The sequence below is a fragment of the Numida meleagris genome, chromosome 5, assembly GCF_002078875.1.
Source record: "Numida meleagris isolate 19003 breed g44 Domestic line chromosome 5, NumMel1.0, whole genome shotgun sequence".
NCBI lineage: Eukaryota > Metazoa > Chordata > Aves > Galliformes > Numididae > Numida > Numida meleagris.
The window spans coordinates 32553565-32570194 of NC_034413.1; the positions used below are offsets into that span (position 1 = coordinate 32553565).

At 56.0% G+C, this 16630-nt stretch overlaps 3 protein-coding genes across 9 annotated transcripts in view; 2 read left to right on the forward strand and 1 right to left on the reverse strand.

Annotated features, from left to right (window-relative positions):
- ASCC1 (activating signal cointegrator 1 complex subunit 1) overlaps positions 1 to 3189 on the reverse strand; it is a 28632-nt gene extending 25443 nt beyond the window's left edge. For 2 of the 6 annotated variants that reach the window (XM_021398126.1, XM_021398124.1), the window contains exons 1-2: positions 1979 to 2108; positions 402 to 539 (exon numbers count right to left, since the gene is read on the reverse strand). In XM_021398126.1, coding sequence (XP_021253801.1) covers positions 402 to 539; positions 1979 to 2030 — 190 coding nt within the window. In that variant the 5' untranslated portion in view covers positions 2031 to 2108. The other 4 variants (XM_021398125.1, XM_021398129.1, XM_021398127.1 and 1 more) reach the window with 4 other exon arrangements.
- Positions 1745 to 9114, forward strand: ANAPC16 (anaphase promoting complex subunit 16). 2 transcript variants are annotated; one of them, XM_021398131.1, is made up of 5 exons: positions 1745 to 1856; positions 3220 to 3377; positions 6326 to 6400; positions 6662 to 6746; positions 8275 to 9114. In XM_021398131.1, exons 1-5 carry the CDS (start codon positions 1801 to 1803, stop codon positions 8333 to 8335), a joined length of 435 nt encoding a protein of 144 aa, XP_021253806.1. In that variant the 5' UTR covers positions 1745 to 1800; the 3' UTR covers positions 8336 to 9114. The 2 variants fall into 2 exon arrangements, with proteins under 2 accessions (XP_021253806.1, XP_021253807.1); XM_021398132.1 differs by lacking the exon at positions 6662 to 6746.
- Positions 12058 to 13432, forward strand: DDIT4 (DNA damage inducible transcript 4). The gene is made up of 2 exons (XM_021398130.1): positions 12058 to 12215; positions 12389 to 13432. The coding sequence occupies exons 1-2, from the start codon at positions 12119 to 12121 to the stop codon at positions 12868 to 12870; spliced, it is 579 nt and encodes a 192-aa protein (XP_021253805.1). The 5' UTR covers positions 12058 to 12118; the 3' UTR covers positions 12871 to 13432.

Sequence of the window (16630 nt, forward strand, 5' to 3'; positions counted from 1 at the left end):
AGATAACAGAGGAGTCTTTTCCCTGTCTACAACAACTCACACAGAACTACAACGAGCATGCAGGCAGAAAGACAACATAAAGTGAAGTAGAACCCGTGAAAAACAGATCTACAGAGCCAAGGCATGGGGTTTTTTCCCTTTACTAGAGATCACTTGCAGCCAATGAAAGTGATCAACAGCCAGTAACACAGTCACCCAAACCCATGCTGGGTAATAAGGGCTACATCTACTCTTTGTTCAGAGAGACCATCCCTCTGATGACGAACACAAAGTGTTTTTTTCCACTTTTCAGATGTCATTCACCACAAAGAGAGGCAGTCATGCACACAGACGCCAGAGGTGACACCAAGTGTTGGCTCTGTCCCTATGCCACTGCAGTGACTCCTTGTGTAGCACCACACCTGTGTAGAAGTCCTCCTCCTCCTCCTCTTGCTGCTGGACCTGCTCGTGAATGAGGTTCTTCCTGTACACTCGCCCACCAATCCTGACCAGGGTGGGCCGTAGGACATCCATCATGCTGGTCTTCCAAGGACGGTGAGCTGCAAAAACACAGGCAGTGGTGCTAGGGCAGGCGAGCCCTGAGGGGTATCCCTGAGCTCCTCAAACCCTGCCAGCCTTCAGCAGCTCTGCGAGGGCTGTGGCCCAACCACTCCAGCACATCTCCCACTGTCCTTCTGCACAGAATCATTAAAGTTGGAAAAGATGACTACAGTCATCTCCTTCAACCACCAGCCCACCCCCGCCTGCCCACGTCCCTCAGTGCCACATCTCCACAGATCTGCAGCATCTCCAGGGATGGTGATTCCTTCACCTCCCTGGGCAGCCTGTGCTCGTGTATCACTGCTCTTTCGGAGGATAAAGCTACCTAATACCCAACCTGAACCTTCCCTGGGACAACCCGAGGCCATCACCTCTCACCCTCTCGCTGTTAGCTAGGAGCAGAGGCCAACACCCACCTCACCACCACCTCCTTCCAGGAGTTGTAGAGAGTGATGTGGTCTCCCCTCTTCTCCAGATCAACCCATCCCAGTTCCCTCAGCCGCTGCCCCATAAGATGTGTGCTCCAGCTCACAGCTGTGTTGCCCTTCTCTGGACCCTTCATTATTTTTTTACTGAGCAAAACTGAGCTTCCCCTCCAGCTGCCCTGCTACAGGACATTAGGGACTCAGGTTCCCTTCAGCCTGAAGATATTAAAACATTAAAAGCCATTTGAGCCCTGTACAGCACTTCTGCATCACCTCAGTGCACCGCTCTGTATGGTCCTTGTGCTTTTCAGAGCTTACACGGTGCTTTTCTCACAGAAACTATGAAAACCAAAATTCCCTATGAAAAAATACAGCGAGTTTGAAACAAATGTAGGGAATCTTGGCAATATTCCGGAGAGACGTGGGCTACTGAGTTCAGCTTTTTGCCGTGGAAAACGTTATACGGTGTGGTAGCAACAGGGTGAGTGGAGTGTGGTCTGTCAGACCACAAAGCTACACAAATCGCTGAAAGGTTCACGGGGAACAATTCCGCTTGCCCAGGCGCTTTTAAAACAGATTTCTGCCAGCAAACAAAGAGCACCAGCAGAACGCTGCCCCTAAGCAGGGCGCACTGCGTGCAGAGCCGCGGGGCTCACGGCTACAACGCTCTTCTTCCCCCAAAGCCAGGCTCCCCTCACGCAGCACCACCTACCCACTAACACGCCCCACGAGAGCGCCGTTGCCAAGGTTACTGCCCCTCCCCCAACCCCCCACACACACCGGAAGCTGATTGGGGCCGCGCGCAGCGCGCGCCCGCCCGCTCTCCCGGCCCAGCATGCACCGCGAGCGCGATCACGCGCGCCGCCTGCGCCAAGCGGTGCGGGCGCCCAGGTGAGGCCCGGAGCGGGCCGCCGCGCCCCGCAGCGGGAGGAGGGCGGAGAGGCAGCGACCAGGGAGAGGGAGGGCGCTTGTCCGGGTGGGAGCGGGGCATCGGCGGCGAGAGCCGCACTCACCGGGGAAGCGGCTCGCTACGGAAGCCGGGGAGGGGCCGCGGCGCGGGCGCATGCGCGAGGGGCCGGGAGCACCGCCCAGGGAGCGCGCGGCGCAGGCGCAGTGGTGCCACGGAGGCTACTGCGTGTCGGGTGGGAGTGTGGGCAGGGGGCGGGGCGGGGCGGCGCATGCACGGTGCCGGCAACCCCGTCCCACACACAAAATGGCGGGGGTTGAACGCCCACAGGGAGGGGTGAGCTGCAACTCCCCTGCGCTGGCTGCTTCAGTGTCTCACCGCTCTCATAGTAAAGAATCTCTTCCAAATATCTAGTCTAATATGATCCCATATGATTCTATGATACATAAAAGGATCCTGCCAAAAGGTGCTGAACAGAAATACCTGAAATTAGGAGGGAAGCCCTGTTAGGCCCCGTGCAGGAGCAGTGAGCGTTGTCACTTAGAAAAGCCCAGCAGCAGCTTTTGTGCTTTGAGGGAGGCATATTAACGAGAGTTAAAATATCCCATTCCCACAAACATGCAGGCAGTCCCTCTTCAAAAACTGAGAAGAAGCCAGGCAAGCAGCAGCAATCTGAAGGCAGAGCGCAGCTGATGCAAGGCAGGGCGCTGTTGCCACAGCCGAGGCGCGGTGTCGCTTCATGCAGGATGTGCATGGGAACTGGCAGTCCCACGGGCTTCCAGGTTTTATGAGGGAGCAGGGCTTTTTCTGTGTTTGTGCTCCTGGAGACAGTGCCAAAATAAAGAAGTCTTTTTATGGCTCTCAGGAGTGGGAGCAGAGCCAAGCAGCTGACGGCCAGCAGAGCTGGGTCAGCGACCTGCACCAGGTTATTTTTACGCGCTTCAGCCATCTTGCAACATTCCCAGGCCCCTCGCCACGAGAGTCAGCCTGAGGGCTGCCCACCGTTTGGGGGTGCTGCCGTGGGGTGTGACAGCTGCCTGAGGCTGAGCAGGGAGCGATGCCGGAGCCATTCTCAAGGGCCGGCTCTGGAGTCAACTGTGACAGGCGTGCCTGGCTGCGTGCCCCGCCGCTGTGATGTGCTGGGGAACTCCAGCAGTGGGGCCGGGGCGGATGTGCGCGGGCTGGGGCATGCTGCCTGTGGCCAAATTCCTGCCCCTGTGGGTGTTCGGGATGAGATTTGAAGCCCTATTTGTACCCTTTAGCACTGATGTCTTGGCCCAGGAGTGGGAAACTTTGCTGCTGAGGTGCCCTTCCTAACTGTGCTCTGCTTCCCTTCCATGGCTGCAGGCTGGGACGGGGTGAAATGGCTGCCTCCTCCTCATCCTCTTCAGCCGGCGGAGTCAGTGGCAGCTCTGTGACAGGATCTGGTTTCAGCGTCTCGGACCTGGCACCGCCCCGAAAGGCACTCTTCACCTACCCCAAGGGAGCCGGGGAGATGCTGGAAGGTGATTGCACTGGCTGACTAACGCACCTTCTCCTGCCCCACAAGTGTGGGACCCCAGGACCCGCTCAGACCTGGGCTGGCAGAAGGCAGAGGAAGGAAGGAAGCTCCAGGGCCGGGGCCAGTCAGTGCCTTTTCCCATGGCCCGCCTCCCGGCTCTGGCTCTCCCTGCCTCCAGTCACTTGTGAGGAAGTGACTTTTTTTGCAGTCACCTCAGTTTTAAGTCCGTGACAGTGCTTCAGACAAGGAAGTGATCCACCTGAAAGGGAACATGACAGCATTAATTGCTCATTGTTAGCTGATCCTTTGAAGTTGGGCAGGAATTACTGTAAAGATAGCTGAGGCAGGAATATTTTTCTTGGCAAAACACATTCTGGGGTTGGATTGGACTGGGCTAGTACAGAAGGCAGCCTGTGTCCCTGCTAGCCAGGAAATGCAAGGCTTGTTTTGGCTCTCACCCCGAGCTGAGACCTTGCTGCAGAGGTCTGCGTGAGCGGCACGAAGGGACGATAAGGATCCTTGACCCAGCTGGAGGCGTGCCTCCTGCTGTCTGGCACAAATCTAGCATCAAATCGGGACTAGATCTCTCTCCTGACTCTTGGAGGCTGAGCACATTCCCCCCTCGTGTTCTGCAGGGCCATATTAGCTGGCCGTGGCCCTGTGGCTCAGACGTGCCTGGGTTTCCCTAGGAATGGACATGACATGGCAGCGCGGGGCAGCTGGGAACTGAGTGCCGTGTTGTAATCATTGTTTTTATTACACATTAGAGTCCGTATGCCAGTCTATTGAAGTAATTATGACTAAAGAGTTGTTCATAGAACTTAATGAGTCCTCAAAACAAATTAAAATAATGAAGCACTTCATGTTAGCAAATAGACGGGCAACTGTTCATCCTGAGAGCTGCTCAGGCTGGATGGCTGGGCTGGAGGCAAATGGGGAATCAGAGGAGAGGGAAGGCAGTTGTCTCCCGCAGAGGTAATGAGAGTGTCTGAGCAGTGCTGGTTATGTTTGGAAATGGCACAGCATTAACATAGTATTTTGAGAGCTTGCAAGAGAGGATATTGCGATTGTGGTGCAGCTCAATTCTTCCTTTTCACCCAGGGATCAACTTCAGATTAGTTGTCCAGGCCCGGTGCCAGGGGTCCATCAGTCCCCTCAGCCTTGGAGCTGCTGCTCTTCCTCATCTTTACAGCGTGTGGCATATACTTGATTTTACTTTGGGCTGACCAATCCAGTTTGGGTGGGAACAGCAATTGTACACTCCCTGTCGCAGGAAACTTTAGCTTCTTCATTCTGAGATAGCAGGTGATAACACTCATACCTTCTTCAGGCAGTTGCTAGTGTGGTAGCTGCGTACCAGTTTCCTCCTCGAAAATCCCCGCGAACTGACTGTTTTTTATTGCCACTGTAACTAACCTGCTTGTTTTTAAATGAATCCTTTTTGGAAAAGGAAGGGGCATAAGCCACGTTAGTCCTTAGCACACAATTAGCTCTGTATTCCAGGTTGCTTTACTCCTCAGATGCTGTGTGATCAAGTAACTGATTTAGCTTGTAAGATGCACGTTATTTGAAATCCCTTGTGCGGGGTTATGGTCTAAGCCCATGGGAAATCATAAAGCATTATAAGGATGCAAGTGTCTGAGCCCCAAGGGAATCAGAGACTGTCATAATATTTGCTAGCTTCTGCTTAGCTTAACTTCTATTTAAAAACAGACTAAAATTACTCAATGGGGGAAATGTAACATTATTTGTGGATTTGCAGCCTTACTGAGAGCAAAACCCCTGTGCCAACCTGACAGCGCTCTGGAAGTTACTCAACTGATTTAAAACCAAAATGCCATGGCAGAGTGTGATCCTTTGCATGCCCGAGGGAAGCAAGGGCTCAAGTAACGCAGCTCCTTGCAGTTTCCATCAGGTGTGTGCAGCTTGCCGAGTCTGCTGCTGGTCATGAGGACAGGTGCTGGGTTTCATCGGCCTGCGGAAGGGTCACAACCTCCTGTTGTGAGCCAGCGCAGGTCCCTTCCAAGCAGCCATCTGCAGTAGAGAGGATTTTCCAGCCTAATGGAAATCCATCCTGAATGGCCATTCCTGGCCATTCTCCTTTCCCTTGGCTTTATTCAAGCAAGGAGATGTCAGTGCACTTCATGTCTGGAGTGGTTAAGCTGCTGGCACACACAAGCTTCAGTTGCTGGCTTTTTGGTGTTCTTCATAAAAACAAAGGGAGAGCTTTGAGTTTTCTTCTGTAGCACATCTTCCACATGTCCTCTCTGGCTGCGAGTGTCATTGCTGCATGCATGCGGCAGCTGCTGGAGCCCAGTGGCTGCAGCCATGGCCTCGAGCCACAGGGCTCCCAAAGTTGGTGCACAAGCAGCGTGCCAGTGCTGCTTCACGTGAATGGGAGCAGCTGGGCTGTAGTGAACTCCCTGTGGGGCTGTCCGCCTCTCTCCTTGCATACCTCGCACAGCCACGTGCCGTCCTCGTGCCTGTGAGTGGAGCTCCCCGTGGCAGTAGTTCCAAGGGAGCAGAGCTGCCTCCTGCGCTCTGCTTGGCTGCACGAGACTTCCTGGGGCAGCACTGTCACCCCCCTCCCTTGCCCCTTGCGCCCCAGGAAGCTCCCCAGGAAGGAAGCGTGGGCTGGGTGGGCCAGACCTGCTGACACTGCTGTGGTAGCGGTCGCTTCCCACCCAGCGAGCAATCCGTGCTCAGAAGCGATGGCTCCCAGGTAGCGTGGCCACCTGCCTGCCCGCCCCAGCTGAAACCCTTGGAAGGCTTTGAGCGCAGGGCCTAGAAACCAAAGCGCTGCACGCTCGCTGCAGGAGAAAGCGTTGAAACTAGACAGACGGGGAAACCCATAGCTCAAATATAACAATATTGGCCACAGTGCTTGGTTGGGGCTGCTGCATCATAAAGCTCTCAGAACAGATGAAACCACCTCCCTTTTTCTATTTACAGATGGCTCAGAAAGATTTCTCTGTGAGTCTGTCTTCAGCTATCAGGTTGCATCTACATTAAAGCAAGTGAAACACGGTAAGCGCATTATGTTTTAGTGTACGTTGATCAGGGAAGATGGGGGCAAGCGCAGCTAAAAGGCTGACATATTCTAGGGTGCCAACCACAAAAAAGGAGAGTAGCCTTTTATGTTTGTGAATTAATGCCAAGTCAGGCTAACCAGCGAGTCCTTTTGCAAGCCCTATGCAAAGCAAGGGGAACCCACACAGCCTGGGTGGGAATAGGCTGTGCGTCTCGCAGCTTGTTTTTCCATCACCCTGTGCCGTGCTGCCTTCACAGGAGGTGAGGCCAGGAGAGGAGGCTCCGGGCAGGAAACGCCCACGACCTCATGGTGGCCCGGTACTGCCTGCCTCTTTGGCCTCAGGCAAGTCACTTGATGCTGCCTTTGTTCCCCTGCTGAGCCCTCACAGCCCTGCCAGGGTCAAGAGAGGTTTCCAGAGGTGTCTGGGAGAGGATGCGCCGCTCTGCGCAAGTGTATGGTGTGAGGTGGTGGGACTGACTCTGCTCTGTCCCTCCCCAGGAGCCTTGCGTGAGCTCCCTCCTGGGAGCCGTGCCTGTGGCCCAGGTGCTGATAACTGAAGGATGGGCTTGACTGCACGGCTTCATTCCCAGGATGCCGGGCGGAGCTCAGCACCAGAGCCCATCTGTTTCTTGAGGGTCACGTCCTTTCTGGGCTCCGCCTCTCATCAGCTAGAATGGGTACTTCCACGTGTTGTCTCAGGCCGGAGAGGTTTCCTGTCCTCCACCAGCGAGGGTTGCCAGGAGGAGGTCTCGGAGTGTACAGCAACTTGTGAGGCCATGATCCCACGTTTCTGGGTGGCAAAGCAAAGCTGAACTTTGGAGCCATTGTTTCCACAGCCCCGGCGCTCCTGCGCCTGTAACTACCAGCGGCTGTAACTAACTACCAGCGGCTGCCATGCGGACTGGCACCCTATTGAGCTGCAGCTTTTGGAACTGGTTTGTGGAGCGCTGGCTGCCTCCCTGAAGGAAAGGGAAAGGCTTAAAATAAGATCGAGGTCATCGTTTTGTTTGTTTGTTTGATGGCTCCCAAAATACCAAGTGGCAGGAGGTGGAGTGAGAACAGGCGCTCTGAAAAGCACCCAACCTCTGCGGCTGCAGTCAGCACAAATTGTGCACATTTTATGCTATGCCTTTTGCTAGCAAGTTGGCTCCCAGCAGGCTGTTTTTTTTTTTTTTTTTTTTTCCAAGAGGCTGCCAAGCTATGAAACTTGCAGTGCAGCCAAGAGAAGAAGGGCTATTCTCATCTCTGTACCACTTCAGCTCATTTAATTGAAAACGGAGCCTGCATGCCAAGCGCACAACTGGTTTTAAATAAAGCTGAGAGGAACGAGTTGTCCCAGGGAACCCCGGGGAGGCAACCTGCCTCTCCTCACTGAGGTTTTTTGTCGTTAGCATTTTGGGTACAGTCATCCAGGTTCTTCTCAAAGGACCGTCATTGGCGGGAGGAGTTCATCACGCTGCACCCAGCCCTGCCCGGGGCTCTGTGCAGGCCAGGCTTTCTCTGAACTTCTCTGTTCTTTTGCACCATAAATGTTTATGCTAAAGAAAAGATCTCCATGCTGTTTATGCCTCCTTGCGCTCACTGTCCTCATGTTTCCCTGTTGCAACCTGAACTTTTGTGGCAGGGGCAGGGATGGGTAGAAGACAGATTCCGCATTGCCCAAGCAGAAAAGCCTGTCCTTTCTGCTTCCTCATGTGGTCCTCTCGCCATTTGCACACGCTGTCCTGTACAGTGGGTTGGCATTCAAATCAGCTTTTGGTGGGGTCTATTCTACGCTCTCTTCCCCGCTGCCAGCTGGGAATTTACATCTAATTGCAACGCTGAATTGCAGTGTCGTTGCAAACCACAGTTACCTTTGAACTTCTTGCAGATCAACAAGTTGCGCGGATGGAAAAACTGGCCGGTCTGGTGGAGGAGCTGGAGGCAGATGAGTGGAGGTACAAGCCAATAGAGCAGCTGCTGGGATTCACTCCCTCCTCGGGCTGAGCACGTCTGGATCACTGCTGCCGGAGAGCAGAAGAAAGGCACTCTCTGGCCCGACTTCAAAACACGCCACCATCTATCAGGGTATTTACAGCTGTGTCAGCAGGATTGGGCCCTTTTTTTTTTTTTTTTTTTTAAGTTGTCAGTGGGGATCCCCCTTCGAGCTGCCAGTAAATTCAAATTATGGGATACTGTAAGTCTTCTGCGGTGTTACAGGCTGGCAGGGCTCAGTTGCTGTAACTTAGAAAACAGGATTCGTTTTGAAGAAGCCAGCAGTACCTTACAGTGTGCAAAGAAGGGGAGATGTGTAAAGCTGGGTGGCGGGGAAGGCAGCCCAGTAAGTCGGTCTGCTGTTTCCCTCCTATGCACTGGGCCGGGTTATCTCCTGCCTGGGAAGCGTGCATCTCTGCCACTGCAGCCAGGCCTCTGCAGAGCAATTCCAAGCCCTGCCAGGAAGGCTCTGCAGTCCCAGCCCTTCTTTGGGGGAATTGACAGGGTGAGACCCGTCCTGGGTCAGCTGCAAGCACGACTCTTTCTCCAGCAGTGCCTCCTGTATTGCTGAAACTGTTTCCTTTCCCGTCGCGCTGTTTCTCTTTTGTCTGCATAGTGCTACCAGCACATCGCTCTTTAATGCAGAAGCTGTACCCTGAATACCCTGAAACCCTTTTCCTCCTTATTATGTGTTAAATTGCTCTGTGATAATAAAATAATTCTGTCTTTGAAACTATTTCTCTTTTCACAGCTTGGTATGGGGGGAGGCGGGGGGAAGGGTGTGATGAAAGAAACAGTCGGCTGTTCAGGTGGTAACGAGGTTTAATGGAGCTCTGAGGCACCTTGGCTGCTGTAATGGTAAACTGAAGTACGAACATATCCTCGGAGAGAAGGAAAACAAAGCACGCTTGCTTTATGCTCAGAAGTGGATTGACTTAAATCAGATTTTAATCCTGGTTTAAATCCGTGCATTTTAATCATCTTGTTTTTCATTTGTACCTCAGTTCTGTTCTTAAGGAGAACTGGGTTTCTGTTTTCTGGCATAACCATTTCAACATGTTCATTTTTCATCAGAGCCTTAACGCTCTGCTCACCAGCAGGGGGATGGGCTCTCCACTGTACTTCAGCCATTGTACAACCTGATAATCCAGCTGCCCAATTTTTCCATCTTCATTATCTTACTTACCGGAGGATTTTTTGCTTTTCAACTCAACGGCTTCAGTCCAGCCACATCTGGACTGAAACGGAGATGCCATTGAATCTGTACACATTTCAGCAGTTTCGCCAGCAATTTGTGGTAACAAAAGCCAAGGGGGGGAAAGTACGCGACCGTGTACGTTTGTTTCCGTTTATAAATTAGTTCTGGTATCAGAGCCAGCTTTTCATTACCTGGAGAGAGGGGCTGAGATTGCAGACGGGAGAACCCTGGCAATGCAGGATGTGATGGAGAGCAGCGCAGAGCCAGCTCCTGTCGGCCTGACATTGGGATGCCTGTGCAAGCAGAGGCTGTGCCCTCACCACCAGGCTTCCTCCTCTTACTCGAATCCTGCTTACCCCAGCCACATAAACTCACCGTGGCCAAAGGTGCCAAAAATACCTGTGTCAAGAGACTGCAACAGCCACGGCTCGCCTCGCTACCTGCTGCTAGCTGTGCTCCACCTGTCTCACCCACCGCAATCAGCACGGTCAGAGAAAAACCTTTTGCTTTTATTGCACAAAATGAAACTTCTCCACTGCTGCGGTGATGGGGACAGCAGGGGATCAGTGCCTGCAGCAGGCTGGCACAAGGACAGGTCGCAGCTCCGCAGCAAGCACCAGAGGTGAGCGGTTTGGTGCTGAGGTGCACAGCATTGCCCACATCTCACCAATTCAGTGCCTGCTTGGGGCCGAACCCCCCCGGAGCCTTCCTCCTGTCCTTGTTTTTCAGGCGTTCCTTGATGTTTGTTGGGCTTGCGGCTGGAACAAGCAAACCCAGGGAACAACCCCAGCCCCGCGCCGTACATGGTGTGTTTGTATGTGTGCGGCACCAAAATAGACGTGTGTGTGAGAGCGATTGAGAGGAAGTGAAAAGTTCACCGTGTACACTCGCGCTCGGTAAACACTTTATGTAAGGCAGCGAGAGAACTGCAGGGCTTGCTGCTAAGCCCTTCTCCCTCTGCTCCAAATGGATGTTTAGAAATGCCCGGAGTGCCCCATTTCTCCCTTAGGCATCTGTGGGGCGAGTTCGGGGTGATCAAAGCCCGCATTTTCCAGCTCCGTGCCCGCAGCTGGGGGTCTCGGCAGCCCCTGTGAGCACCGCCAAGCGGCTCCGAAATGACTGTGAGGCTTGGTTGCAGCTGGGAGCGGAGGGGGAAGGGAGCCCCGGAGCTGCGAGCAAAACTTGAGGCGGGGAGGGGAGGAAAAAAAAAAAAAAAAAAAGCCTGAACAAAGAGTCCCGTTCAGGCTGCTCGCTGGTTTTCCTGTGGGTGCTCGCGGCAGAACGCCATGTACCGGCGCGGCCCTGGGCCCTCAACGCCGAGCCAAGGCACGCGCTAGGCCCAAACCCCAAACACCGCCAAACGGGTGTGGGGCTGTCAGCCACGGGGCACGGGCACCCACCGTGCACGTCCCGGCCGGCCCGGGCTGCACACCGTGCCCAGCGACACGGCTGCGTGGGGTGCGCGGCCCGGGGATGCGCTGCGCTCCCCGCTGCCACGTTTAATCTCCTCACCCCCGCGCAGGCTTCTGGGGCTCGTGGCCCCTTCCCCCCTGCGGGATCACACCGTGCTAACCGTGTACGTGGGAATAATCCACGCAGAACAGCTTTTGGGGAGCGAGCGTGAGGTCGGGCGCAGCTGCCGCGTCCCCTTGGGGGTGCAGCCCCGTGTGGGGCAGGGACGTGAGCCTAGGCACTCAGCGAGCCCCCGTGCAGCGCCTTTCCCCCAGCCCGGCCCCTTGAAAGCGGTAAAGCGGCGTGACCGAGCGGAGCTCATCTCGAGAGGGAGGGAAGGAGGCGGGGGTGTCCCCGAGGGCGCAGCCGGCCGGGAACAGCCTGTCCAGAAAGGCCGCGCACAAACAGCCCCGCGCCCCTTGGCCGCGCTCTCCATGCGCTGCACGGAGGGGAAGCGCGGCCATCAGCCACGGAGCAGCGAGCTTTCTGTGCCCGGAGCTTGGCCTGGGGGATCTGCGGCCAAACAAGGGGGACGTTATGCCAAGGGAAGAGAAGTGCTCAGCACAGCCGTGGAGGGCTGTGTTTGAAGCCAAGCTTACTTTTAGCAAGATGTGGTCCCTGTGATGCTGTACCTTTTTTTTTTTGCCCGTTTGCCGTTTCCCCCCACTGTGACCTCAAAGCCAGCAGCCCCTCTTTGTTCCACGCCTATTCTGAGCCTCGAGCTTGGACAGCGCTTGTACGGGCGCCTCGAGAGCAGCTCTGCTGGGAGCAGGCTCTCGACCGCCGTCCCAGCACGTACACGCGCGTTCAGCCGGTGGCACCGAGGATAGCCCCCCCCCCCCCCCCGCACGGCCACCGCGGCCTGCGGGGGCGCCGAGCGGGGCCGAGCGGAGCCCAACAGCGGAGGGGAAGGAGGAGGCGTGTCCGCCGCTGTCACCGGGCAGGAGAGACGCCGCGGACGTGCCCCGCGCTGCCATTGGCTGGCGCGGCGGGGAGGGGGCGTGGCGTTCCGCACCGCCTCTGTATAAGCCGGCGGCCGAGGGACGGCGGGTCAGAGCGAGCGGGCGGAGGGGCGGAGCGTGTCGGCGCCATGCCCGGGCTGTGGGAGCGGCTGGCGGGCGGCGAGCGGGGCAGCCTGGAGAGCTCCGACTGCGAGTCGCTGGGCAGCGCCTCCGGCTCGGAGGGAGGTGAGCGGGGGCCGGGGAGCTGCGGGGGGTGGGCCCTTGGGGAGCTGACCGAGGGGGTGTAGGGGGACGTCCTGAGGATATCGGTGCGGGGGTGTTACACGGCAGTCAGTCGCCCCGCGCCGGTAAGCGTGGCCCCGAGCTCCAGCACTGACCTGTCCCGACCCGCCCCGCAGACCCCGATCAGACTTCCCTGCCGGACCTGGAGCTGCTGCACGACCCCGAGGACGAGCTGCTGAGCGCCCGGCTGCTGGAGCTGGTGCAGGCCGCGCTGGGCAGCGCCCCGCTGGGCTCCCGCCGCCGCTCGCGCCTGCTGATGCCGGCCCAGCTCGCCGCGCAGCTGAGGAGCGAGCTGCTGCGCCTGGCCTGCAGCGAGCCCTGCGGGCTGCGCGGGGCCCTCCTCGACCTCTGCGTGGAGCACGGCAAGGCCTGCCACGACGTGGGGCACATCGCCGCGGACCCCGCCGTGGTGCCCACCTTCCAGCTGACCCTGGTGCTGCGGCTGGACTCCCGCCTCTGGCCCAAGATCCAGGGGCTCCTCGCCTCGGCGCCCGCCTTCAGCCCGGCCTTCAGTCAGTCCCTGAAGCTCAGCACGGGCTTCAGGGTGATGAAGAAGAAGCTGTACAGCTCCGAGCAGCTGCTCATCGAGGAGTGCTGATGTGGAGGGGGCCGCTGGCCTGGAGAGCGAGGTGGCCGAGCGCGGCGCCCACTGTCACGGGGGAGGCCCAGGGGTGTAGCTGGGGCCCCGCTGCGAGCCCCACGTTCCGTGGTCCCACGAGGAGGGTGGTGGCCATGCCCCTGGGCTCAGCAGCAGGGCTGCTGCAGGGGCAGGCACTCTCCTGCTGATCAGTTTTTTTTTTTTTTTTTTTTTAACGATGATTGTAATCAATGGGGTTTCTGGGGGAGGGTGTGTGTGTGTGTGGGTGGGAGTGAGCAATGGCTGAGCTGAGCCTGGATCAGAGGAAACCCCACTGCTGGCATCTGGCAGCTGCGTTCTGGGTCCCAGTGCGGCAGCGGGGGTCCAAAATCATGTGCATCTTTGTCACGGGGAGAAGCCTGGTGTGTGAGTGGCACGGGGACGGAGGGCGGGACCCCTCCCCATTACGGCCCGTGTGCTTCATTGATTACAGTTACACTCATACACTTGATGTTCAAGTGCAAGACTTCCTATGCAATCGTGTCGTTTTTTTACTTTTCTAATAAAACCTGTCTCATTGATACCCTGCCGCGTCTCTGTCCTCTCTGGGGTTTGGGAAGGGATGATGCAAGCACCTCCTCAATGGGCAGAAATCCCTCTGCTGCCCTACATCCTGTGGGGGCCTCGGGCTGGCGGGAGGGTCAGGAATGGCAGCGCACCTCAGTGTGGGCCACGGGGCCGTGACTCAGGCAGGGCTGACTCAGCCCATGAGCCACCCAGGTGCCCCATTGCCCGCAGCCATCGGGAAGTGGCTGGGGCTTTGGGCAAGCAGCAGGAGAGCCCGGTATGGGGGGAGACACTGTGTGTGTGTCGACCCCTCCAGGTGTGCCCAGGCAGTGCTCTGTTTCACGCGTGCTCCTGAGCCTGCTGGCATCCACACCAGTGAGTGCAATTACAGCAGCCTGCAATTAGCAGTTATAACAACTCAGAAAAAAGGCTTTCACTAAAGTGTAATTAAGGCAGGCACGCTGGGTCAGGCGTGAGGTGCGGAGGATAAAACCAGGGTGGAGAAGAAACAAAACAGCCGACTTATTTCCATTTGAATGCAAGTTTGTTCTGGCTCAGGCTTTTGTGGTGTATTTCTTTTTTTCTTCAGACAGACAGAGTGATGAAAAAACTCACCAAGAAAAGTTACTTTTGACAAAGCCAGCCCCCACCAGAGCACTGGGAGCCAAGTGACTCGTGCCTTGGAGCAGCTGGAGCAGGGCAGGCCAGGCAGCAGCTCACCTTCAGAACGTCAGGTTGTGCTTCCTACTCCTCACGTGTCCTGTCCCTAGCATATCGAGGACCAGGGCATTTCCCCAGGGCTCGCGTTCTGGACTGTTCCCTGCTCCATGCATGAGGCATCTCTGTTTTGGGGCCCGGCCAAAAATCACTCCTGGATGTGCCCCGGTGTCACCGCCAGTCGTGAAACCTCACAACTGGAGCACAGCGCTTTGGCTAAGCCAGGGTGAGCTGCACAGCTGGCAGCTAGCAGCACCGGTGTCACGGGGCAGGAAAGGCATGTTGCCCCGGGCAGCAGCAGCCAGACTGATGGCGTGCTGACAGCAGCCATACCCCCAGCCCAGCAGCTTTAAATGCTGAGACACATTGTGTCTTAGAGCTATATATACACATTTTCACGAAGCTTTCGAGGCTTGTGGGGGGATTGCTGCCCACCGTGACCCGCTGCGGCCCCAGCTTTCCCCTGACCTCACTGAAGGGACTTTGCGTCACTTTCTAAAACTGTAATTACAAAGAGTAATCAAGGGCTTCACAGAGAGCTCCAAAAAAACCCTACAAACAACAGTGAAACAAAACCCCTCTGTGCCAGGTCCCCGCATCCCCCAAATGCCCTGCGGCCACCCCAGACACCCAGCTCAAATCCAGCCCTGGGAGCAGCTCCTATTTATAGTGAGCTGCCCTTTCTGTGACAGAACAGGGGCTGGATGCAGATCAAGGTCCCCGGGCAGCTCCCAGAAGGTGCCAGAAGCCTTCATTTAGCCTCCCCACGCGGACGCGGGCTGCTCAGGGCCCCTGAAGACACAGTGGTCTGTGACACCTGGGGCTCTCCTCAGCGGCACCGCTCGAGCTGCTCCTGGCTATCATTTCAGGGACATCTGAAACAGGCAGAGTAATTGAGATTATTTATTTTTAGGGCTAAGGTGGGTAAAAGAGCTCATGGGCAGCCCCAGTTGCCCACACAAGTAAAGGAAATAAAGGAACCCCCACTCCTAGGGAGCTCTGTCTGGGTCACTGCTACCCCAGGTGCTGTAGGGCCAGGTGCACCAGGGCAGACACCATCCGCTGCAGGTGCCCAAACTGGGAGTGCACACAGTGGCTGGCAGCCGCCTCTGGTTTCCTGCAGGTCGGGGTGAGGCTGCAAATTGGGATATTAAGTTATTATTTTAATTGGTTACACAAAATCGGCTTTTAGCAATCTATTAGCAGCCATTAGCAATAATCCCATCTTAAATAGCATCAGTTCGTTCCTCCAGGTGGACCCGGGGTGCTGCTGGGATGGTTTTTTCCCATGTGCCCCAGGGCAAGGCCTGGGGGCAGAGCTGGGGCTTGCATTTGCTTTCCTGAGACCTTGGGAGCTCGAAAACCTTCACTCCCCCTGCAGGAGCCCAGAGGAAGAGGGTAATGGTGGGAGGAGAAGAAAGCACTCCCTCCAAACCAGCTCAAACTCAGAGTGAGGAAAAGGAACAGTTAAAAATGCAGTGCTGGGGTGAAAATTGCTGCTTTCTGGCTGGTCTTGGTGAGCTTTTCCTTCCTTTGCTCACTGCGGTCCGTGCACTCGTGCACTGGGGATGAATGCACGCCAGCTCTGGGAGGCTCCTGCGAGCCCAGGCAGCTGTTTACTCGACTCAAGCCTCTTCCCAAGAACAATTATGGAAAGAAAAATATGAGCCAGGCCAGTGTGGAGGCAAGGCAAAGCTGAGAGGCTGCCCTTCCTGCTGGGCTCGGGGTGGCTTTTCGGCTTTCCATACTCCTTCTGGACTCCTCAGCAATCTCTCTCCCTTCTCCTCTCTTTGTCCCAGCATCTTCCAGCTCCTCCTGTGCTCCCACCAGCGCTCCCCTGGCCCCTGCTGCTGAGCTGTGGTTTTGGGACACCGTTACTTCCGCCCATCTCCATCGCTCCCTGCCAAACCACTGCCACTAACACGCCGGGACCTGCGCAACACCATAGCAGCTGGAGCCTTTCACGTTATAAACGTTTATTTATAGATGTACAATTTTATCATTATTTCTAAATCAAGAAATACAGCTTCCATGGACACCTGTTAGGCTCTAGGCTTTCTCACTCGTATTATCCACGGATAACTACTTGAGAAATCACGAGGTTCAGGCGGGCAGGCCCTGGGCAAGGAATGCCATGTTGCGAGACGGTCAGCACCTCTTGCAAACGTCATTTCTCTCTACAGCCCCCAGCCCAGAGCCTCCTGCTGCCAACAGCCCTGTGCCACTGCTAAGAGCTATTCCCATGTCACACTCCACCAAATTCCTTCCGAAGATGGAGATATCATTAAAAAAAATAATCTCTTAAAATCAAGTCCAAGCCACGGTAGCTGTGGGATAATAAGGCTTACAGTTAACAGGAGGGCTGATATTTTGCAAAATAAATAAGTGGCCCAAGACAGAGCGTGTGCATGTCTAATGCCGAAGACCTCAGCTCGTGTTGCCGCTCACTCCCATCCCGTTCCAGCCCGGCCACCCCCCACACCGCCCACCTGAGCAA

What these genes read in the sequence shown, in the direction of transcription:
- ANAPC16 (XM_021398131.1), top strand. Translation starts at nt 1,801, where the DNA reads ATGCACCGCGAGCGCGATCACGCGCGCCGCCTGCGCCAAGCGGTGCGG. An exon ending in ATTAAAGCAAGTGAAACACG is followed by an intron (nt 6,401 to 6,661) that starts GTAAGCGCATTA and finishes CTGCCTTCACAG; the next exon opens with GAGGTGAGGCCAGGAGAGGA. An exon ending in GCCTGCCTCTTTGGCCTCAG is followed by an intron (nt 6,747 to 8,274) that starts GCAAGTCACTTG and finishes AACTTCTTGCAG; the next exon opens with ATCAACAAGTTGCGCGGATG.
- DDIT4 (XM_021398130.1), top strand. Translation starts at nt 12,119, where the DNA reads ATGCCCGGGCTGTGGGAGCGGCTGGCGGGCGGCGAGCGGGGCAGCCTG. An exon ending in CGCCTCCGGCTCGGAGGGAG is followed by an intron (nt 12,216 to 12,388) that starts GTGAGCGGGGGC and finishes CCCGCCCCGCAG; the next exon opens with ACCCCGATCAGACTTCCCTG.